General features: G+C 43.3%; 1 protein-coding gene across 2 annotated transcripts; it reads left to right on the top strand.

Annotated features, from left to right (window-relative positions):
• Positions 1-241: 241 nt before the first annotated feature.
• LOC125254738 (extracellular calcium-sensing receptor-like) lies at positions 242-8,070 on the top strand. 2 transcript variants are annotated; one of them, XM_048169520.1, is made up of 9 exons: positions 242-602; positions 919-1,210; positions 1,374-2,189; positions 2,323-2,550; positions 2,716-2,839; positions 2,930-5,338; positions 6,010-6,530; positions 6,642-6,763; positions 7,068-8,070. In XM_048169520.1, the coding sequence occupies exons 1-6, from the start codon at positions 382-384 to the stop codon at positions 3,838-3,840; spliced, it is 2,592 nt and encodes an 863-aa protein (XP_048025477.1). In that variant the 5' UTR covers positions 242-381; the 3' UTR covers positions 3,841-5,338; positions 6,010-6,530; positions 6,642-6,763; positions 7,068-8,070. The 2 variants fall into 2 exon arrangements, with proteins under 2 accessions (XP_048025477.1, XP_048025476.1); XM_048169519.1 differs by having other exon boundaries at positions 2,716-5,338.
• The last annotated feature ends 16,156 nt before the right edge of the window (positions 8,071-24,226 follow it).

The following is a 24,226-nucleotide window of genomic DNA, read 5'->3' as shown; positions in this document are numbered from 1 at the left end:
CAAAAAGTGTTAAAGGGTGTAACACAACATAAGGGTTAATACTGCAAATTACCCAAATACATATACATATTTTACACACATACAATGTCTATTATTTCATCAGTACTATTGCCCCCCCCCCCTCCCCCCTCCCCCCTCCCCCAAAGTAAAATATTAAATAAATAAATAAATAAATAAATAAATAAATAAATAAATAAATAAATAAATAAATAAATAAATAAATGTAGGTTAGAATCGGAAATTATAAAGGGATGGGAATGTGATGTTGTGATTTCCAGGAATTCCCACTTGGCACCACCTACTCTTTTAAAATAACATCCCTCTCAGCCTTCATCACAAACTAGTGAGCAGAGTGGGCGAGTGGATCAGAGAAAGAGGGTGATGTGGGCCACGCTAAACATCTGCCTGTATCTGTCCCTTAAATGCATCTCTGCAGCTTCAATCCTCAGATCAGGTACTTGTCAGCTCCAGGGACGCTTCATGTTGAATGGGGTGTACCAGGACGGAGATGTTATACTTGGAGGTCTGTTTGACGTTCACTTAATCACAGTGTTACCAGAGCTGAGCTTCAGAATGCAGCCAAAGCCACCATACTGTGAAAAGTGAGTCTCTCTCTCTCTCACTTGGGAAAAAAAAAGACTTTTGTTGCTATTGAGGTTGGATACTGGTAAGGTTAGGGACAGGTTTGGTGGTATGGGTAGGTTTAAGTATGTGTTAAGGTGTAAGGGATGGGTCAACATTGTAATTATAAATGTAATTACAGAAATTAATTACAGATATATAATTACTAAGTATTTTTTAAACTGTATTGATACTGCATTGCATGAAATGATTATTTTAAATGTAAAACCTAATATAAAGTTGGATTGTATCATTTAATATCAACATTTAACAGTTTTTTTTTTTTTTTTCCCTTAGATTCAATATGGAAAACTTCAAGCATTCACAAATCATGGTTTTCACTATAGATGAGATCAATAAAAATCCAAACCTGCTGCCTAACATCACTCTTGGTTACCAAATTTATGACAACTGTGTGAGGCTAGGAATGGCGTTTCGGGCTGCCATGTCTCTGGCTAGTGGGACACAGGATTCCTTCTCCAATCTCAACTGCACTGGCCCTCCTCCAGTGATTGGGATTGTGGGGGATCCAGGATCAACTCCATCCATTGCCATTTCCAGTGTGCTGGGTCTATTTCGTGTTCCTATAGTAAGATGGGATGAAAAAAAGATATTAAAAAAAATATTATATTTTTGCACTATATGTATATTTTTGGATTTTTCAAATACATTTTTAGCTAAATATACTGTATCTTAACACTGTTTTCTCCTATTTTTCTGTCTCATGCATTCTCTCCATCTCTTCTAATTAGGTTAGTCACTTTGCCACCTGCTCCTGTTTGAGTGACAAGAAAAAGTATCCCTCTTTCTTCAGAACAATCCCCAGTGATGCCTTCCAGGTGCAGGCAATGGTACAGATTTTGCACCATTTTGGATGGACCTGGGTTGGTCTTCTCTACAGTGATGACGATTACGGTACCTATGCTGCTCAGTCCTTCCAAAAGGTTGTGCAGCTGTTTGGAGTTTGTGTTGCTTATTCTAAAATTCTGCCCCAAAACAACCCTAGAGAAATTCAGCATATAATGGGAGTGATTCAGGCCTCTACAGCTAGAGTGATAGTTGCTATTTCAACTTCATCCTATCTGCTGCCTTTGATGGATGAAGTGGTGTTGCAAAATTTGACAGGGAGACAGTGGATTGCAAGTGAAGCTTGGTCCAACTCACCTATATTTCGCACTCCACGTTTCCTGCCCTTTCTGAAGGGCACACTGGGCATTGCCATCAAACGTGGAGAAATCCAGGGACTTCTTGAATTTCTTTTACGTCTCCGTCCCAGCAATGATCCAAAAAATAATATGCTAAAGATCTTCTGGGAGAACATATTTGGGTGTAGTTTTGTAACAAAAACAGATGGGGAGCAAGTAAAAAAGGTGTGCACAGGACAGGAGGATCTGAGCACCACAAATACAGCATACACTGATGTTTCAGGGTTAAGAGGATCCTATAATGTCTATAAGGCAGTTTATGCCCTAGCATATGCGCTTCATGACCTGATGCAGTGTGAGGAGGGAAGAGGACCATTCAGTGAGAACAGATGTGCTGAAAAAACAAATCTGAAACCCTGGCAGGTAAGACCCACAGATATATTGCAGATTCTGTCCAGGCATGTAGAAGATCTGCAATAGCAAAATATGTGCTCTATAAATATAATTCAAATTGCAGATAAACATATAATACCTGACCTGTCTTCAAACTGTACAGCTGGTCCACTACCTAAAGAAAGTGAACTTCACCACAGGCTTTGGGGATCATGTGTCATTTGATAAGAATGGAGATGCTCTGGCCATCTATGATGTGATTAACTGGCAGCCAAGCTCTGATGGATCAATGAGGGTCCAAACGGTTGGTGTAGTAAATAAGGGGGTGGCAACAGGCATGGTGGTCACACTGGATGAGAATGCAATATACTGGAACTTTGAGGCAAAAAAAGTAATTAGACATTAAACATGTTAATGTCATGCTTTTTGAAGATATATAGTCTAAATGCTCAAAAATATGAAAAGACAAGTAATAAATCAACAAAAAAGCCAAGCTTGTCATTATATAAAAGAGATGACAAAAAATATTTCTGATAACAGATGATGTCTCTTTCAGCCCCCGCAGTCTGTGTGCAGTGAGAGTTGCCCCCAAGGCACCAGACGAGCCAGGAAGAAGGGCCTTCCTGTCTGCTGTTTTGATTGCCTGCCATGTGCAGATGGAGAGATTTCTAATAGAACAGGTGAAGAGATTATTTTTGGCAAAATTGTAATACAATTTAAAAGTAATTTCCTTTTTAAGTGTTCACATTTTCTCTGTCTCTTACTCACAGATGCAGAGTGTATGGTGTGTCCAGATGACTTCTGGTCCAATTCAGATAAGGATCAGTGTGTCCCCAAAGAAGTTGAGTTTCTATCCTATGAGGATCCACTGGGCATCTCTCTGACCACTGCATCTCTGCTTGGCACCTGCTTCTGTGCTCTTGTGATGGGTATCTTCGCTCATCACCGTAACACTCCCATAGTACGCGCCAACAATTCAGAGCTCAGCTTTCTACTGCTGGTGTCACTCAAACTGTGTTTCCTGTGTGTACTGCTGTTCATTGGTCAGCCGCAGTTGTGGATGTGTCAGTTAAGATATGCTGTGTTTGGCATAAGCTTTGTCCTGTGTGTCTGCAGCATTCTTGTCAAGACTATGGTGGTAATAGCCGTGTTTAAGTCATCTCGACCAGAGGGCAAAGATGCAATGAAATTGTTTGGACTACGTCAACAGCGATGCACAGTTCTGGTCCTAACAGCCATCCAGGTTGTGATATGTGCTGCCTGGCTATCAACTGCTTCTCCAACTCCCCATAAAAACAACCAGTACATCCGCTCTAAAATAGTATATGAATGTGATATTGGCTCAGTGGCTGGTTTTTCTATGCTGCTGGGATACATTGGATTGTTGGCAGCAGTAAGTTTCCTGTTAGCCTTCCTTGCACGAAATCTTCCAGATAATTTTAATGAAGCAAAGTTCATCACTTTCAGCATGCTAATCTTTTGTGCTGTGTGGATTGCGTTTGTTCCAGCATATGTGAGCTCACCAGGGAAATATGCAGTAGCTGTGGAGATTTTTGCCATTTTAGCTTCTAGTTTTGGATTACTGGTGGCTATATTTGGCCCAAAGTGCTACATCATCATTTTATATCCAGAGAGAAACACCAAAAAAGCCATCATGGGAAGAGAAACACAAAAGAGATAGTTTTACATTATTGTGATGTTTCATCTATGTGTAAAATTATTTAAAATATTTAAATGCCTGCTGTTTTATAGAATTATAATCATTAAAAGGATAGTTCACCTAAAAATGAAAATGATCCCATGATTTAAAACACTTATTTTACAAATTATTACAGTAAAAAAACCTTCAGTAAAGTGTTAAAGCATGCTCAAGATTCTAAATGTATTTATTATTCATGACGGAATAATTACCTAATAATTCTATAGGAGTCTTACACACATGATGTAGGCTACAGTTAGCCTATCTATGCAATGCGTGCCGCAACACATATTATAGGAATGGTTTTATGCAAAGCAAGAGATGCAAATAACTTGATATTGACCCTTAAAACTTTAATTAATGCTAATTAATGCTTGAAAGTTTAATTAATGCTGTCATGTAACCAGTGTTGGGTGTAACGCGTTACAAAGTAAGTTTTTTCAGTAACTGGTAGTGTAAGGCATTACTCGTCTGAAAATGGTAATATTATTACAGTTTTCCCGAGCTAGTTACTTGCGTTACATTTACCAGTAGCACCTTCATCACACACAAGGCACACAACACAGAGAACAGAAGGGAAGGGGAGGAGGGCGTGAATGGAACAGTGATTGGTCTGGGTTTGGCACGAGGTATCATTTACCATCACCGATTGGTCGACACCCGGCAGCCAGCAGCAGAGCGGCACCCTCAAAGACAGATGGGGAAAAATGGAAGCGTCAACAACGGCAAGCTCTTTTTCAGAGGAAGGTTCCCAGCAAGCTAGTTTCGACGGGTGGAGATTCAGTCATTATTTTGAATATGTTCAACGGAAGGAAAATAACTTGACGGTGAAGTGCACACTCTGCCCGGGGAGAAAGCTGCTCTCCACCGCTTGTAACTCTACCTCCAACTTGAAGAAGCACCTGCAGCGACAGCACGGACACATCAAGCTCGTTGCGAAGCGACAGAGTGACATGAACGAGCAGCCCCACAAGCAGCAAAAACTTTCATTTGAACATAAAGTACTACCAACATCAAAATCCGAGATAAATAAGCTTGTTGCCTCGTACGTAGTAGAAGAAATGTTACCTCTTTCTACTGTTGAATCGCTGTCTTTTAGAAAGATACTCTGCAAAATACCGATAGCAGGGACAGACCAGCCGTTTTCCGACAGGAAAACCTTCGCAATATACCTAGATAAATGTTACGCCATGATGGAAAGTGAGCTGAAGAAAACGTTTGAGAGCACTGAGTATGTGTCAATGACCGCTGACATCTGGACTTGTCACAACAAAAGTTACATAGGCATGACTGCCCATTGGATTGATCCAAGCAACTTCCATCGTGAAAAAGCAGCCCTTGCCTGCAAAAGAATCAAAGGATGACACACATATGACATTGTGGCCACTGAAATTGAGCAGGTTCACTCATCTTATGGACTGTCAGAGAAGGTCACAGCAACAGTCACAGACAATGGATCGAATTTTGTTAAGGCTTTCAGGTCAGCTGAATAATAGTTTACTTACTTGTACTTATTTGCAAATGTATAAGTTAATGAATTGTTTAATTTGATTGCATTAACCCTCTGATGGTCTTTATTTATGTCTACACTCGTGTTTTTTGGGGTCTCCAGAGACCCCAGACAATAACATTTAATTTTGTAACAAGATAATAGTTTTTTTTTTTTTTTTTTTTTTTTTTACAAATGTAATTTTATTCTGTTTGTTAATGTCTTTACTCAACATTTGTGCAGTTTTTGGAGAATTTATGATATCTTTTAAATTTCTATAAATAAATAAATATTTAAATAAGCTTTTTACAAAAAAACAGCATTTGATGTAAAATTCACTTTATAAAAGACCCAGATTTCTAACTTTCATTCATGGGGGTAACATGGATAATTTTAAATGGTTTAATGTAACATTTATGCCCATTTTTTGGAAAATGCAGTTTAAAAAAATAAATAAAAAATCACTTTAACCACTAGATGGCTATAGAGCTCCACTATATGCTATTTGCTATTTGACTACCTGAAAGATATCTTTTCACAAGTTGGATTCAGTTGGATTCATATATAAACATTATAAAATCACAATTATAACAAAAATAAAATTTGAATTGAATAGGCCACACATTATAGTTTTTTTTTCTTCTTGCACTTCTCACATTCAGGGAGTATGAGCCCAAGCCAGCAGCAGCAGCAGCATCCGATTCAGAGGACGAGGGATCAGGGGAGGATGAAGAAGTGTCATTTACCGATGTACAAGAAGTGCTCTCCATGGAACAAGAAGACCCAGGACACTTTACTCTCCCCCCTCACTTAAGATGTGCCTCGCACACACTTAATTTGATATCAACTGTTGATATTGAAAAATGGTTGACAGTGACAAACAAAACAATTTACAGAAGTGCCACTGCAAAGTGCTCTGCCCTCTGGACTAAGGCCAGCCGGTCTACAGTAGCTGCAGAGCTAGTGGAAAGCCTTTGTGGAAAAAAGCTCATGGTGCCTACAGTGACGAGATGGAACTCTTTCCACAATGCAGTTGCACGAATAACTGAGATATCCAGACCACAGTTGACAACTCTCTGCAGTCAGTTAGGTGTACGAGCCTTTTCCGAGCGAGAGTACAAATTCCTTGTAGAGTATTGCACAGTCACAAAACCGCTTACAAAAGCTTTGGACCGTTTACAAGGTGAGATAAAGTATAGGTTAATGTAAACCTGTGGCTTCTTGCCTTTCCTTTTTTTGAATGTTAAACATTTGAATCAAACAAGTAATTCATTCATTGATTCATTCATTCCAGGGGAAAATGATTGTTATTATGGCAATCTATTACCGACACTGGAGTCTCTGATGTTAAAGACCTTAGCATTGCGTCCCGGCCTCTCCGAGATGATGGCAAATCTACCTGATGTCATAGTGCAGGTAGGCTGTGAGTGTGTATTTAAGACTTACAGACTGTAACTTTGTGTGATATGAGAGAAGCCTGTCATATGCACAATTGCACATCCCTCCACTATCACAGATGCTTCCATTATCACAGTCTACTAAATTTCACACTGAAATAGGCTCTTAGAGAATGTAAGAATTGTATACTGGTACTGTGTTTCTGAAGACCTGGTATAGTCAATATGCCTGTTGCATCATTTACATGTCAACTCCTTCCACAGGAAGGTATGTTTTTCCTCTTTAAGAGAAATATCTAATTTTAGAAATCTCTTTCTTACAGGCCATCAAAACCCGCTTTGCTTCTGTTTTGGACAGTAGGGAGGGTCTCCTGGCTGCTGTCACTCTGCCGAAGTTCAAGATGAGGTGGTTGAGGGAAGAGACCAGGAGAGAGGCCCTAAAGAATCTGCTAATAACAGAGTGTCGTGCTTCATCCCTGGCTGCCCCCCACAATGAGGAGCATGAGGTCAGGCCTCCACAGATTAGTCCAGCATCCAGCAGTAGTGAGGATGACTTTTTTGTGTTTGAGGAAGAGCAGGATTCAGGATCTTTTGGCCCAGACAGGGAGGTGATGGAGTACCTGAAGTCTGGGTCAGAGATGGGGGTCCTAGACAACTTCCCCAGAATTAAGAACTTATCTTTAAAATACAATACAGCACTAGCATCCAGTGCTCCAGTGGAGAGGCTATTCAGCCTGGGAAGCCTTGTTCTCACTCCAAGGAGGAACAGGTTAGGAGACAAGCGCTTTGAGAGACTCCTCCTTATGAGGTATAACCACTACTTTGACAAATAAGCTGACACATTCAGAAGCTCATATTTTGCACCAGAAAAATGCATTACAGTAAATGCCAACTGTATTTTTCCTTTTATTTACTTTGAGACTTCTGTATTTGCTTTAACTCATTTCAACAACCTACCTCTCCTCTGCACTGTTTTGCTTTTTAACAATTTACCTCTCCTCTACACAGTGCTAGTAAGGCCAGTCTTTTTAATTTATGGATATATTTTTTTGAGGAAGTTAATATTTTTTTTGTTTGTACTTGTTAATCGACAATCAAATTGATTGTTTGCACTAGATGGTTTTTGTTAAACATTGAGGAAGTTAATATGTTCTTGTACTTGTTATAAATTGACAATCAAATTGATTGTTTGCACCAGACGGTGTTTGTTAAACATTGAGGAAGTTAATACTTGTTTGTACTTGATTGCACAAGTACAGTTGTTTGTAGTTATTTGTGCTAGACAGTGCCAGTCTGTTGTTGGCGTAATAAAGACCCTAAAGAACACTCCTCCTTTGTATGTTCTCCCTCCATCTGATGCATCTCAGGCAATTATAGAGTAATTAAGAAAAAAAAAATGTAACTAGTAATATAAATAGTAATATAACTAGTTACTTTCTCCAGGGAGTAATAAAGTAAAGTAAGGCATTACTATTTTTGAGAGTAATATGTAATATGTAATATATTATTTTTTTGAGTAACTAGCCCCAACACTGCATGTAACACATCTGCTTAAAGGTAAAACTAAATGAATGGCTAATTACAACATTGAAATAAAAACATAAAGCCTGTACAAATAGGAAATCGTGAATATAGATAAATAAAAAACACACAGTGCACATTTCATTTATCTACTAGCCTATAACTATGTAATTTTGGTTGATTGGTTGTTTTTTTATGAGAGGTCCAGAAAAGTGTCAATCGCTGCATTGACGATTGTGGTTTCAAGTATTGATACATCTGCCATTTTCAAGGAACACAAGAACGCGCAGTAATCGCAGATAATTTAATCCAGATATTTTAATCCAATCCGCAAATTTGTTTGAAGAACCAAATTAGCCAGAGTTCTGTTATCACGATTAGATAAGATCCGCCATCTGTCAAATCATCAGAGGTGTAAAGTACTTGAGTAATTTTACTTGATTACTGTACTTAAGTATTATTTTTGGGGATTTTACTTTACTTGAGTACATTTAAAAATCAATACTTTTACTTGATTACATTTTTTGAGAAAAAAGAGTACTTTTTACTCCTTACAATTTTATTTACAGTCAAAAAGTACTTATTTTTTGGAGATCACTTCATTCTATTTTCTTTTGCTATTACCAAACCAATTGAATTGCGCTGATGACCAGTTTAATTTAATGGTTATTTATTCAATGAGATTCATTTTCACATTCCATGAAATTGGTCAGACATGTTCATTGGTCCTTTGGAAGTGACGTCATGTTGCATCAATTACCACAATGCACAGCACCTTGACCTCAAAGAATATACACTAACAAGAAGCAACACTCAACAGAATGTTCCATTGCAACACCTGCGCCAGCAGCGGCCTTGTATTTCCGCCATTTTGGGGTGAAGGCGACTTGGCAGTCCACTAGTTTCTATGGCAATATCAGCTGCTTTGTTAAAAAAAAAAAAAAAATACTTTTTCACAAAAACTTTTTGCTCTCAGTCAGTTTGGGTTAAAACTCTTTAAAAGATCTAGTATTTGTCACAGACACGTCAGGTTCCACCTCACTTCCTTACCCACGCACTCAATCACCAGCATACTAATCACCGCCACCTGAAGATCATCAGCACCATCATCACCACCACTATAAAGCCACCACACTCACACACACTCACTGTCCGGTCTCGTTTGCACTACAGCACTTGTATGCTTACCTCAAGGACTCCCAACGACATACTTACCTGCTCCAGCGATCTCCTTCATCTCCTTCGTCTCCTGTTCTCCTCGTGTGCCTACCTGCCTGTGTGTGTGAGTGTCTCCGCCGTCTCCCTCCAGTGCAACTCTTCTCCAGCATCTACAAGTTTAAAAAGGACAGTATTACATTCCATCCATCTCTCAAGTACCACTTATCTGCTTGCTATCACCCAGTGCTCAGCTTATTGTGAAATAAAACTCACCTGGTTTGCTTTTACCTCTGTCTCCGTGTCTCTGTACGTAACAGAAGACCGGACCACAACAACTTCACAGCATGAGCACCAACGATCCATTTCAAGAGCTCGTGGACGCGCTGCGCCGAGCACTCACACCACAGCCATCATCACCGTCATCCGTCAACGCGGCTGCTTCCGCACCCACCATCACCGCTTCTTCCCCAGCATTCACCGCCAGTCTCATGGCCAAACCGGCGCCCTACAGTGGATCGGCGGAGGAATGCAGCGGATTCCTTCTCCAATGCGAACTGGTCCTGGAGATGCAGCCGCACCTCTACACTACCGACACAGCTAAAATAGCATTTATCATTTCGCAACTGCAAGGTAAGGCCCTGCAATGGGCAGACTCCCTGTGGACACAGAAGGGCCCTGTTGTCAAGTCTTACACGGCGTTCGTCTCTCACTTCCGTGAGGTCTTCGGGAAACCTCTGGCGGACTCTTCGACTGGTGAGAAACTCTATAATCTGAAGCAAAGAAATCTATCTGTTAACGAATATGCCTTGCAGTTTCGAACGCTAGCGGCCACCAGCGGATGGAATGAACAAGCCCTCATCACTACTTTCCGTCAGGGGTTGGAACCCAACGTGCGGCTGCATCTCGCTGCATACGAGGACTCGATGGGACTAGAACGCTTCATCCAACTCGCCATCCGCGTGGGTTCTCGTATGCAGTCGTGTCTCTTAGAGCACCAGGGCCAGTCATCCACCACCAACCTCCTCCGTCGGTCCGAGCCCGTCAGCCCTCCAGAACCAGCCACCGAACCCATGCAAATAGATCATTCACGTCTCACACCGAATGAAAGACAAAGAAGGCTGACCCTAAACCTGTGTTTATACTGTGGATCTCCGGGGCATGTAATCTCCACATGCCCAACTCGTCCTCCTCGGCCCGTGGTGAGTGCAATTTTCCCCTCCATTCAGAAAATGAAACCACTCACTACTATTGTAATTCTTACTGCTGCAAATGCCTCTATTCCAGTGGTGGCGCTCCTCGACTCAGGGTCAGCAGGAAATTTCATCTCAGGAACCCTCTGTCGTCAACTCAAGCTCAAGATCTCCCCGTCTCCGACTAGCTATCAAATCCACTCCATCACGGGCAAACCCCTGAGCCGTAAGAACATCCGTCATTGTGTGGGACCTCTTCAACTCTGTGTCGGCATCCTGCATACGGAGAAAATACATCTGCTGGTTCTGGAGGAATCCACCGCTGACGTGGTTCTAGGGCGCCCGTGGCTGGAACAACACAACCCCACCATCTCTTGGCGCACGGGCGAAGTCCTGAAGTGGGGCGACCACTGCTTCCCAGACTGTTTCCCAACGCTTCCCGTTCCGAAATCTCCACGCTCCAAGTCTCTCGCCATCAATGCCACGTCCATCGAAAGCCCTGTAGAGAAGCGCTCTGTGGATGTTCCCCCAGACTACGCCCCCTTCAGTGACGTCTTCTGCCCGCAACGCGCCTCCAAGCTTCCTCCACACCGGCCATGGGACTGTGCCATCGATCTGCTACCGGGTGAGCCAGTGCCCAGGGGACGCATCTACCCCCTATCACTACCGGAGGAGAAGGCCATGGAGGAATACATCAAGGAGGCACTCGAACAAGGTTACATCCGCCCGTCTACTTCCCCTGCTGCTTCAAGCTTCTTTTTGTGGCTAAGAAGGACGGAGGCTTGAGGCCCTGCATTGATTACCGTGCCCTCAACAAGATCACCATCAAGTTCCGCTACCCACTTCCCCTCGTCCCAGCGGCCCTGGAACATCTCCGCGGTGCCACTGTGTTCACTAAGTTGGACCTCCGCAGCGCGTACAACCTCATCCGGATACGTGAGGGGGACGAGTGGAAGACCGCCTTTGTCACGCCCACCGGACACTACGAGTATCTCGTCATGCCGTATGGCCTGGTCAACGCCCCCTCCGTATTCCAGGACTTCATACACGAGGTGCTCCGGGAGTTTCTCCACAAGTTCGTACTGGTATATATTGATGACATCCTCATCTACTCCCGGAGCTTGGCCGAACATCGCCACCACGTTGCAGAGGTCCTCCAACGCTTACGGCAATTCCATCTCTTCCTTAAAGCGGAAAAATGCTCCTTCCACCAGCCCTCTGTCCATTTCCTGGGGTATATAATTGATCACAGTGGCATCCGGATGGACGAGGGGAAGGTCTCCGCTATCCAGTCCTGGCCCATTCCATCAACAATCAAAGAACTCCAACGCTTCCTAGGTTTCTCCAACTTCTACCGCCGATTTATCAAGAACTACAGTACCATCGTCAGTCCACTCACCAACCTACTCCGTCATCAGCCCAAGTCTCTGTCCTGGTCCCAACAAGCCACCAACGCCTTCGAGACCCTTAAAAGAGCCTTCACAACCGCTCCCCTCCTCGTCCACCCTAACCCAGATCTCCCATTCGTCGTGGAAGTGGACACCTCCACCACCGGAGTGGGAGCGGTTCTTTCACAGCAGCAGGGGACACCAAGTAGACTCCATCCATGCGCCTTCTTCTCCCGCAAGCTCAACCCGGCGGAGGTCAACTATGACATCGGTGACCGCGAACTCCTGGCCGTCAAACTTGCCCTTGAGGAGTGGAGGCATTGGTTGGAGGGGGCTACTCATCCCTTTCAAGTTCTCACGGATCATAAGAACCTAGAATATCTGAAAGCTGCCAAAAGGCTCAACCCTCGTCAAGCTCGCTGGGCCATGTTCTTCTCAAGGTTCAACTTCTCAATCTCTTATCGCCCTGGTTCTAAGAATACCAAAGCTGACGCCTTGTCTCGTCTCTACTCCCCTGAAGAAAAGCCTGAAGTTCCTGAAACAATTCTACCGGAGTCCATCTTCGTAAACCCGATCCAGTGGTCCGAGGAAACCATGCCCTCCTCCAATGCCTCCACACGCACTCCGCCGGGTTGCCCCCAAGGCTTGCAATACGTCACACGGGCACGTCGCACTCCACTCCTGCACAATACCCACTCTTCACTTGGCACTGGCCACCCGGGGGCCAATGAGACCCTCTCGTTGCTCAAACAACGCTTCTGGTGGCCCAACATGGCCAACGATGTCAGGAGGTACGTGCAGGGCTGCAGGGAGTGCGCCATCTCAAAGAGCCCACGCCATCTTCCCACCGGCAAGCTTCTTCCTCTGCCCGTTCCTGAGAGACCCTGGTCACACCTGGGAGTGGACTTCGTCACTGACCTCCCTGAGTCTGACGGTCACACATGCATCCTGGTGGTAGTAGACCGCTTCTCAAAGTCCTGCCGTCTGATACCCCTGGAAGGTCTACCTACCGCCATGGCCACTGCTGAGTTGATGTTTAACCATGTGTTTCGCTATTATGGAATTCCTGAAGACATAGTCTCCGACAGAGGACCCCAATTCGTCTCTCACGTTTGGAAAGCCTTCTTCTCCCTCCTGGGTGTGACCGTCAGCCTGTCATCTGGGTACCACCCTCAGTCGAACGGGCAGACGGAACGGAAGATTCAGGAGATAGGCCGCTTCCTGCGTACCTTCTGTCACGGCCACCAGAACTCCTGGAACCAGTACCTGGGTTGGGCCGAGTACGCACAGAACTCCCTCCGCCAAGCCACAACTGAACTAACACCCTTCCAGTGCGTACTCGGCTACCAACCCCCACTGTTCCCCTGGGATGGGGAACCCTCCAACGTCCCTGCAGTCGACTACTGGTTCCGGGAGAGCGAGAGGGTTTGGGACTCAGCTCACCACCAACTGCAGAGAGCCCTGCGCAGACGCAAGATGGCAGCCGACCTTCGGCGCTCCGACGCTCCAGTATACCAACCGGGGCAGAAGGTCTGGCTGTCCACCAGGGACATCAGGATGCGTCTGCCCTGCAAGAAGCTGAGTCCCCGCTTCATTGGCCCGTTCACCATCCTTCGGCAGATCAACCCCGTCACCTACCGACTCCAACTCCCTCCACAGTACAGTAGGATTCACCCCACATTTCATGTATCACTGCTGAAACCTCACCACCCTTCTGTTGTTCCCTCCACAGAACCTGACGTGACAGCCGCCGAGCCCCCCCTTCCACTCATCCTGGAGGACGGCACAGCTTACGTGGTTCGAGAGATCCTGGACTGCTGGCGCCGTGGTGGTCGACTCGAGTATCTCGTCGACTGGGAAGGCTATGGCCCCGAGGAACGCTCATGGGTCCCCAAGAATGATATCCTTGATCCTATTCTGTTACAGACCTTCCACACCAACCACCCAGACAGACCTGCTCCATGCCCCAGAGGAAGACCACCACGACGTCGGGGTCCGCGGCCCTCAGGAGCGGGCCGTGGGAGGGGGGGTACTGTCACAGACACGTCAGGTTCCACCTCACTTCCTTACCCACGCACTCAATCACCAGCATACTAATCACCGCCACCTGAAGATCATCAGCACCATCATCACCACCACTATAAAGCCACCACACTCACACACACTCACTGTCCGGTCTCGTTTGCACTACAGCACTTGTATGCTTACCTCAAGGACTCCCAACGACATACTTACCTGCTCCAGCGATCTCCTTCATCTCCTTCGTCTCCTGTTCTCCTCGTGTGCCTACCTGCCTGTGTGTGTGAGTGTCTCCGCCGTCTCCCTCCAGTGCAACTCTTCTCCAGCATCTACAAGTTTAAAAAGGACAGTATTACATTCCATCCATCTCTCAAGTACCACTTATCTGCTTGCTATCACCCAGTGCTCAGCTTATTGTGAAATAAAACTCACCTGGTTTGCTTTTACCTCTGTCTCCGTGTCTCTGTACGTAACAGTATTAGTATTAGACTTATAAACACTGAATTAATACCGACATATGAAATTGAAATTATGACATGCATCAGAAAAATTGGGAATGTTGGACAATAAATATATGAATATAACAGCTTGATTTTGCAGTGTTGTCTAATGTCCATTGAAGCAAAAGTGTCCAAAAGTGGGAATTATGCGATAATGGACACAGCAGATCATAAGATCATTATGTTTGTAGCGTGATCCATTAAAACGTACAATATAGCTTATTTCAGTTCAGATCTAGATATTATTATTATTATTACTCCACTAGGTCTGAAATATATTGTTCACTGCAAACATGATGATCTTAAATTAATTAATTATTAATTTACTATTAATAAATGTGTAAAGTTTCATAAAATGAAAATGCTCAATAAAGTAGGCTAACTACGTTACCTCAGATGGATGAATGGTTGGATTCCACAACTGGTAAAATAAAACGTATATAAGACAATACAACATTTACTGTAGGAGCCATACAATTTACTGGTGACTTAATTTAACCCTTTCGAGCGTGAGTTTAAAATATTCTAACTGTCACCCCAGAGTGAGTTTTTTTAAGGCGACCGTTATTTTAGAACGTTTGCCTTTAATGTTTCCATAGTGACGCGTCATGCGTGTCACGAGCACTGAACGCAGCCACAATAACACTGTATGACAGATGGATCGCTATTATTTTGTTTTTCCTTGTTTATTTAAAATATTCACAAACTTGCTTACCATGTTATCAACTATCTGATATTCCGATCCTCAAATATGTGTGAGTGAGTGCATTTTGTCGTTTAAAAACCTTTATAAATGATCTTTATCTTGATCTATAACGCGAGATGGGCGCCGCCATCTTAGTTTGCGCTGCAGTTCACAGAGTCCTGTCAGTCGGATTTACAGCAGGTGAATTCATCAGTTTCTCCCGAAATATATGCAAGTAAGTGGCTGGTGAACTGGAAGAATAATAGAGTAAACTTTGTAGTTACTTATGTGTGTCTGATATGAATAAATGTCGGCAAATTGTATTTGAATGGATTGTTATTGCTCCTTCCACTTATGTCTGACATCAGTGTGTCTTTTATAAACTCTAAATATATTGTTTTAATAGTGCTTATGCGTATTGAAACCTTAAAAGAAATGTTATGTGGCTGAAAACACTGCATAGTTGTGATATATGACAAGAGCTGCGCGCGTCCTTCTCGCAGCCAGAGCGCGAAAACACAGTTTGAACCTGGCAGTTATGTGACGTCGCTGAACGTTCGAAATCCCATATGTGGGACCGTACGCCCAGGGGCACAGAAATAAAAATCCCATATGTGGGACCGTACCGCTCAAAGGGTTAAAAAAACTGTTCTATTGCGCTTCTGATTTGGCAGTGAAATTCACCGATTTGGGGTGCATAAGATGTGAAGGATTCAATGGTCCAGTTAGTATTTTCACCCCATAATGGTGGCCGTGCTACCGGAGCGCCATCTAGTGACTGTTGCCTAAAAAGTATCAGTGTCGCCTCTTGGGTTCTAAGCTCTTTGTTGACCTGGAAATTACAGTGGGTACGGAAAGTATTCAGACCCCCTTAAATGTTTCACTCTTTGTTATATTGCAGCCATTTGCTAAAATCATTTAAGTTCATTTTTTTCCTCATTAATGTACACACAGCACCCCATATTGACAGAAAAACACAGAATTGTTGACATTTTTGCAGATTTATTAAAAAAGAAAAACTGAAATATCACATGGTCCTAAGTATTCAGACCCTTTGCTGTGACACTCATATATTTAACTCAGGTGCTGTCCATTTCTTCTGATCATCCTTGAGATGGTTCTACACCTTCATTTGAGTCCAGCTGTGTTTGATTATACTGATTGGACTTGATTAGGAAAGCCACACACCTGTCTATATAAGACCTTACAGCTCACAGTGCATGTCAGAGCAAATGAGAATCATGAGGTCAAAGGAACTGCCTGAAGAGCTCAGAGACAGAATTGTGGCAAGGCACAGATCTGGCCAAGGTTGCAAAAAAATTTCTGCTGCACTTAAGGTTCCTAAGAGCACAGCGGCCTCCATAATCCTTAAATAGAAGATGTTTGGGATGACCAGAACATCCAGATATCCTGGATGAAAACCTTCTCCAGAGTGCTCAGGACCTCAGACTGGGCCGAAGGTTTACCTTCCAACAAGACAATGACCCTAAGCACACAGCTAAAATAATGAAGGAGTGGCTTCACAACAACTCTGTGACTGTTCTTGAATGGCCCAGCCAGAGCCCTGACTTAAACCCAATTGAGCATCTCTGGAGAGACCTAAAAATGGCTGCCCACCAACGTTTACCATCCAACCTGACAGAACTGGAGAGGATCTGCAAGAAGGAATGGCAGAGGATCCCCAAATCCAGGTGTGAAAAACTTGTTGCATCTTTCCCAAAATGACTCATGGCTGTATTAGATCAAAAGGGTGCTTCTACTAAATACTGAGCAAAGGGTCTGGATACTTAGGACCATGTGATATTTCAGTTTTTCTTTTTTAATAAATCTGCAAAAATGTCAACAATTCTGTGTTTTTCTGTCAATATGGGTTGCTGTGTGTACATTAATGAGGAAAAAAATGAACTTAAATGATTTTAGCAAATGGCTGCAATATAACAAAGAGTGAAAAATTTAAGGGGGTCTGAATACTTTACGTACCCACTGTATAACAGTCAGTGGAAGAAAATGGAGGAAGTCAAAAATCAGCCACAGAATCAAGAGCACCCATGGCCAACAGTTCATCTGATGAAGATTTTTTTCACTTCTTTGAAACAGACAACACATGAAGCCAGCAAAGAGTTGGATGGATATCTGGCCTGTGTTTCAGACACCAGTGTTTCAGACACCAGTGTTTCAGGCACTGCAGGATTGATTTTTAGCCCCAAAAGAGCTAGGCCTGACACTCACAATTTTGAAAATCAGCTTCTGCTTGAGTTAAATCTGAGGTTTTGCAACTTTGAGTAGCATGTTGCATACTGGCATTAGTCTTATAGTTTGATAATTAAATACAATTAAACACAAACAGTTCTAAAGGAGGATAAAACTTTGTATGTGGTTCATTCACTTCATGTTTTTAGAGATTAAAAGCTTAAACAAGAATCTCTAGTTTTCATTCTTGCTGTTACTTTTACTTTTTTAATACTCAAGTACAATTTTAATGTAGTACTTTTTTACTTTTACTCGAGTATGATTCTGGACAGATACTTTTACTTTTGAGTAAAATTTTCACTCAGTACTTGTACTTTCACTTGAGTAACATTTTTGAGTACTTTTTACACCTCTGCAAATCATCTCAGATGTATTAAGCGAGGTACGAAGAACATACCCCAGAAGTGGACAGACACATAAAGAGCAATCCTCCTCCAAATCTCCAGTAATCAGCTGGATCCTTAAAGAAAGAAAGACATTGATTCACTGAAAAGTCCTTAAAAGGGAGGATTTCATTTTTGTATCTTTCTTTTAAACAACATTTGACATTAAGACATGCTGGCTATATTCTCAGCTTTGAGATTGTAGTTATAAGGAATATGAGGATTCATAACAATGGACATATTTTTCCAGATCTATCATAGGAAGGTAAACACAGTTGTAACAATTTTTGTACCCAGAAAAATGCCAATTACTACACCAAAATAAAACAAACCAACTAATATTTTCATTAATTGGGTTACGGGTGCGTGTGCTGAAGAGATGAGGCGAATACGGAGACCTCATGCAGGTGCAGGGAGAGGAGCAGACGGATACTGAGGTCTCCAGGGTGGATCGGAGGTCATGGACGACCATGGCGGGTCAGGGGCCAAAGGTGGCCATGTCGGGTCAGGAGCCGAAGGCGGCCATGGCGGATCAGAGGCCGAGGGCGGCCATGGCGGATCAGAGGCCGAGGGCGGCCATGGCGGATCAGAGGCCGAGGGCGGCCATGGCGGATCAGAGGCCGAGGGCGGCCATGGCGGATCAGAGGCCGAGGGCGGCCATGGCGGATCAGAGGCCGAGGGCGGCCATGGTGGGTCAGGAGTCTTGGATGGCCATGGAGGGTCATGGGCCGTGGGCAGCCATGGAGGGTCAGGGGCCTTGGAAGGCCATGGCGGATCTTGAGCCCCACCCACATGTGTGGCGCCCACATGTATCCCCCCCAAAAAAAAAATACTTCGGGAGGTTTAGGGAAGGCTTGACTGGCCTGTGGCAAGGAGTGGGCTCGTGGGCTACTGGAGCAGGCTCGGAGAGGCACGGAGCAGGCTCGGTGGCGGCAGGATCGGGCTCAGCGAGGGCAGGAGATGCTTGCTCGGCGGAGGCTGGAGATGCTTGCTCGGCAGAGGGCTCGGCGGCTTGAAGAGGGGTCCAATCCATCCCCTCATACACAATTAAAATCCCCACTGGCACTGGAGAATCGGGCTCGGAGACTGGAGAGAGCTTGCACTTCTTCCTCTTCCTCCTCTTCTTTTGCCCTCTGGGCTCAGTGGAGGTTTGTGGGTCCAGCAGGACACAAGGGAACGGTTCACTGGAGGGGCATGTGGAGGAAGATGGAGACTGACGAACTGGCCAGGCCGCCCGTGTTTCTGGGGGGACTGGACGAGATGAGCACTTAAAATCCGTAACCTCTTCGACAACGAATTTGGAGCCATTTAAATACCAAATTAAATTAATAGTATCGATTAAGGAAACATAATCGTCAGGTTCTTCAAACCGGATAGTGCTTTCGTCCAGTCCACCCAGAAACAGGGCATTTAAACGAGCGTCTGACCAATTCGTCAGAAAAGCCAACTCAACAAACTCCTCCACATACCTCTCCAGCGAACGTCCAACCTGAAAGAGTCCTATAAGATGATCCGCCGCCGACATTGGAGTGGGAGGCACGGGAGGAGCAAGAGCCTCAGAGATCAGAAACAAATCCATAGCTTGTGGAACTCTAGTTGTTGTAATGGTCCGTTCTTCTGTTACGGGTGCGTGTGCTGGAGAGATGAGGTGAATACGGAGATCCACAAACAAGAGGCTTTAATAGTAATACTGGAATATAGAACAACGTAACACACATAAACACAACAGAGAACAGACAGGGAGTGAGTCCATTATAAAGGCAGTGCTGATGAGGAAGTCCAGGTGCAGGTGATCCGTGATGATGGGGAGATGACGAGGGAAGTGAGTGCAGGTGTGGAGACAAGAGGATTATGGGTAATGGAGTCTGGGAGACAAGGGAACTGTGACAAATTGCAGCTGTTTACACTGTTTTTCTATCACAAGTGGGTGAAATGTCATACAAATATACTTGATGAGATCATTAGATTACTCAAGATATCATAATTATAGGATGAAAATTCTGTCATCATTTACTCTTTTCCAACCTGTAAGTGACTTTCTTCTGTGGAATACAAAAGAAGATATTTTAAGAGATGTCTTGGTGATGTTTGTCCATAAAATTTGGTCCAATGTTGTTTGGTTACCAACATTCTTCAAAATATTTTGTTTCACAGAAGAAAGTAAGTCATACAAGTTTGATCAGACATGAGGGTGAGAAAATGAAGAGGGAGTTTTCATTTTGGGTGTTCTATGCTTTAAAAGGGATAGAAAATTACTCACCCTCATGTCGTTCCAAACCCGTAAGACCTTCTTTCATCTTCAGAACACAAATAAAGACCTTTTTGATAAAATTCAGATATTTCTGTCCCTCCTTAGACAGCTACACAATCAAAACTTTGATGCTTAAAAAGTTCATAAAGAGATCGTAAAACTAATCCATATGAATCGAGCAGTTTAGTCAAAATTTTCTGATAGGCCCTATAAAACAAATATTACATATTAATCATGGAAATTTCCTGCACCTGTTATAGACGTCCAAAAAAATTACCCAGTTCAAGGTCAAATGTTGAACGTCAAGATGACGTCCAAGTTGGGTCAGGGTTGGACTGAGGTCTACTAGGTCCACTATTTGGATGTTGAATAGATGTTCAGAAATGGTCATGGACCGACGGACCTAATATAGACATGATCTGCACGTCTATCCGACGTCTAATGTTTAGTGGGTGTATTTATACACGACTAGCATGACACCAAGAGTGTGTTTGTAAAAGTTGATGGGTGTTTTTTGGGGAGTTTAAGCTTGTAAAGAATATGTGCTTTTCTCGTCTCTATTCACAATTTCATTTATAAAGAAATTTGGATCAACTGGTATATGAGCAAAGGCCTGAAAGTTTCAACCTGGAGAGCAACTTTGTACACTTTAAAAACAGACTATGCATTGTTTGATACTTTGTTTGCTATATTTGTATCCAGAATTACAGAGTTTGAATGTAAAAATAAAGCTAAATATAAAACCAATACGGTTTCACTTTAAAATTACAAAGAAGAACGTTAAATTGTTAGTATGGATATCACCCTTTAATATAATGAGCTGCATGTTTAATTACAGATTATGATTATTCATGTAATTTTACATGCATTTGTATGTAATTTTAAAAGACAGAAAAAATACTATTAAAAATACAGTAATTTTCCCATATAGAAAATGAGAATTACTGTAATTTGTCATTAATGATATACCTAAAATAACAGAAAACTACTTTTTTTCCATATTTTTTTTTTATACAGTGCACTCAGGATTACCGCCCAAAACAAAAAAAAACCTCAAAAAAAAAAAAAAAAAAAAACACTAACTAAACTGGGATGTACACCTAAAAAAATTAAAAATAATAATTACTATATACACAAATCTCTACTACATAAACTCCCAAATAACAATTATGTCACAGCATCTTCCTTCATCTCCTCCCCCCATATGCCTAGGAGAAGAGGTAAGATGGAGAGAGAAAACCAGAAGAGGAAAAGAGAAAACACAACATTGCAGTATAATGCATTATACTCATGATAGAGCATCCGCAATCATGTTGTCTGTATCCTTAATATGTCTTATATTAAGATGATATCCTTGTAGGAAGGTACACCATCTCATGAGAGATTTCTTGGAGCATATTTTGAGCTGCTGCCCTAAGGCCCTGGGAGAGGGGAGGTACAGGTGACGCCATGACCAGGTGCTGAAGGCAGTAGCTGACACCACCAGCACAGGAATCCAGAAGAGTAAACACCAGCACTCTGCAAGTTATAAAACATAGCCTTCATCACGGCAGAGAGACACCTCAGGCAGAGCACAAGCAAGTACGTCAATCAGGCCTGACTTGGTCTTAACATCCTCTGCCTCAAAGCAAGTGGTGCTGCTGGAGTTGTCAGTTCCTGGGAGGAAAGGATAGAGGAGGCCCATGAGCAGAAGAGGGATAAGTACCTTGAGCTGGTGCAAGCTAGCAGAGGAATTGGGTGGAGGGCCTGCTGTGAACCTATTGAGGTGGGATGCAGGGGATTTCCAGGGCAGTCGCTTCACCGGGCACTCAGGCTCCTTGGGATGAGAGGTTTGCATCTGAGAAAAGCCACCAGGAACATCACTGAAGCTGCTGAAAAGGCCTTGCAGTGGCTATGAATTAAAAGGGTAGATCTGTGGTGTAGCACGCTGCTTGGACACAAACCGGGGACTGATCACCCCACAGTTGGGTTGCTTGAGGGTGTCTGATGATTAGAACCCAAAACACTATATGAGCCTGGGTTCATCACTGAGGATGTCCAAGCAGCACCATCTAAATGTTGATGGTGTATCTTCAAACTAATTGCTAGCTTGGGTTCTGCAAAGGATGAAGAAATGTTAGAGGGTTGTGATCTGTATAAACCACCAATGGTCCTCCACCTGAACCCACATAAACCTCAAAATGTTTCAGTGCCCAAATTAGAGCTAGGGCTTCTTTCTAATAACCAAATATTTAAGTTGAAAAGATTTAAACTTTCTAGAGAAATACTCCACCACAGTCTACATCATCTTCTGGATCTGCAATAGAACAGCTCCAGCTCCCACATTACTTGAGTCAACCTGTAATTTAAAAGGTTTATCCAGTCTTGGTGCAACTAAAACTGGAGACACAGTGAGGGGAGATTTAACATCCTCAAACTCTCTCTGACACACAGAGGTCCACTCAAATTTGATTATATCTCGAAGGAGGTTGGCAAGAGGAGCTGCCACAGTAGAAAAATTCTGACAGAACCCCCTTTGAAAGCCAACCATCCTAAGAAACCTCATTAAATATTTCTTAGTGGTAGGGGTAGGAAACTGATCAATTGCGGTCACTTTAGCTCAAACAGGATGTACATGAACCTGATCTACAACTTTCCAAAGATAGGAGACAGTGGCCTTAACAAATTCACATTTGCTTAAATGAACAATAAAGTTAGCCACAGCAAAACGATCAAACAAAGCTCTAATCCAACTTAGATGTTCTGACCAAGTGTCATTATAGATGACTACATTGTCTAAGTAAACTGCACAACCTTCCAAACCTGCAATAACTCTATTCATTAATTGTTGAAACATAGTTGGGATGTTCCTCAGGCCAAAACTCATAACCTTATAGGAAAATAGGCCTGGCGGAGTAACAAATGCAGAGATCTCTTGTACTCTAGCTGTTAAAGACACCTGCCAATGACCCTTTAGCAAATCAAATTTGCTAACACAAATTTGCTGTTCACTTCACTGCTCTGGGGTGTGTTTCCCAAAAGCATCATTAGCCAACTATGGTCGTAAGTCACATTGAAATCTATTGGTAATGCTGGAAGTTGCGACCATAGTTCGCTTTGGGAAACGCACCCCTGGGTGTGAGTTCATAGTGTGTGTGTTCAATACTCACTGCTGTGTGTGTGCACTTGGAAGGGTGAATTGCAAGGCACAGATTCCGAGTATGGGACACCATACTTGGCTATAAGTCACTTCACTTCTACCAGAAAGACTCGGGAGGCAAGATAACGAAACACTGATATTTATTATCGAACAGCAAGCAGAATATAAAGTTAAATGTTCTTTGGCGTAGGCCCCGTCCGTAGCTCATGTCCTGATGGTTGCAGCCTTTGTGTTTCCTGCCTGAAGCTGAAAGCAGGGGCGTAGCCGACCCCCGGGGAGTATGGACAGGGACCATCCTGGTGGTGGTGGGGAGGATGGAGGTGAAAGTTTGCGTCAGTATCTACAAACTCAGACAAGTGTAAGTACCAATATTTTATACTCCAAGTGTTAGAGAATGATTGGTTAGATCTGAACTAATAAGTGACGTAACATTTGAGTCTTCCTGGCAGAACTTGCGCTAGAGCTCCATTTCTACCAGAAAGACTCGGGAGGCAAGATAATGAAACACTGATATTTATTATCGAACAGCAAACAGAATATAAAGTTAAATGTTCTTTGGCGTAGGCCCCATCTGTAGCTCATGTCCTGAGGGTTGCAGCCTTTGCGTTTCCTGCCTGAAGCTGAAGGCGGGGCGTAGCCAATCCCCAAAATTGTGATGAGATGTGACCGCCAGGACAAAGAGTTCACTGAGTTGAAAGGACAAAAGCTGTTATTAAGTTTAGAAAAAGTTAGAGTGACACCAGAAAAGCAAAACATTAAAAATGAAGACCATGCTGAAGTATAAGCCTTAAGTGTGGAGGGAGCCACGCCTTTTGAGATATAGTGACTAGCCGATTTGAGCAATTGGTCTAGTTTAATATTATCCTTGCTAGCGGGGGGCAGGGTGTTGGATCCTGATTGGCTGAAGGGCAGAGCCATCTGAAAGCCTGAAAACGAAAATGAGTAAGTGAGTCAGCTATGCTATTATAGTGACCAGGAACGTGCGCGGCCATAATTAT

Source organism: Megalobrama amblycephala, linkage group LG19, assembly GCF_018812025.1.
Source record: "Megalobrama amblycephala isolate DHTTF-2021 linkage group LG19, ASM1881202v1, whole genome shotgun sequence".
Classification (NCBI taxonomy): domain Eukaryota; kingdom Metazoa; phylum Chordata; class Actinopteri; order Cypriniformes; family Xenocyprididae; genus Megalobrama; species Megalobrama amblycephala.
Note: the sequence above shows the minus strand (reverse complement) of the source record. Positions and strands in the feature narration are given on the sequence as shown.

Coding starts and splice junctions, on each gene's coding strand:
- LOC125254738 (XM_048169519.1), top strand. CDS start 382: ATGTGGGCCACGCTAAACATCTGCCTGTATCTGTCCCTTAAATGCATC. Junction 603..918: donor AAGCCACCATACTGTGAAAA/GTGAGTCTCTCT, acceptor TTTTTCCCTTAG/ATTCAATATGGAAAACTTCA. Junction 2,551..2,715: donor GGAACTTTGAGGCAAAAAAA/GTAATTAGACAT, acceptor TGTCTCTTTCAG/CCCCCGCAGTCTGTGTGCAG.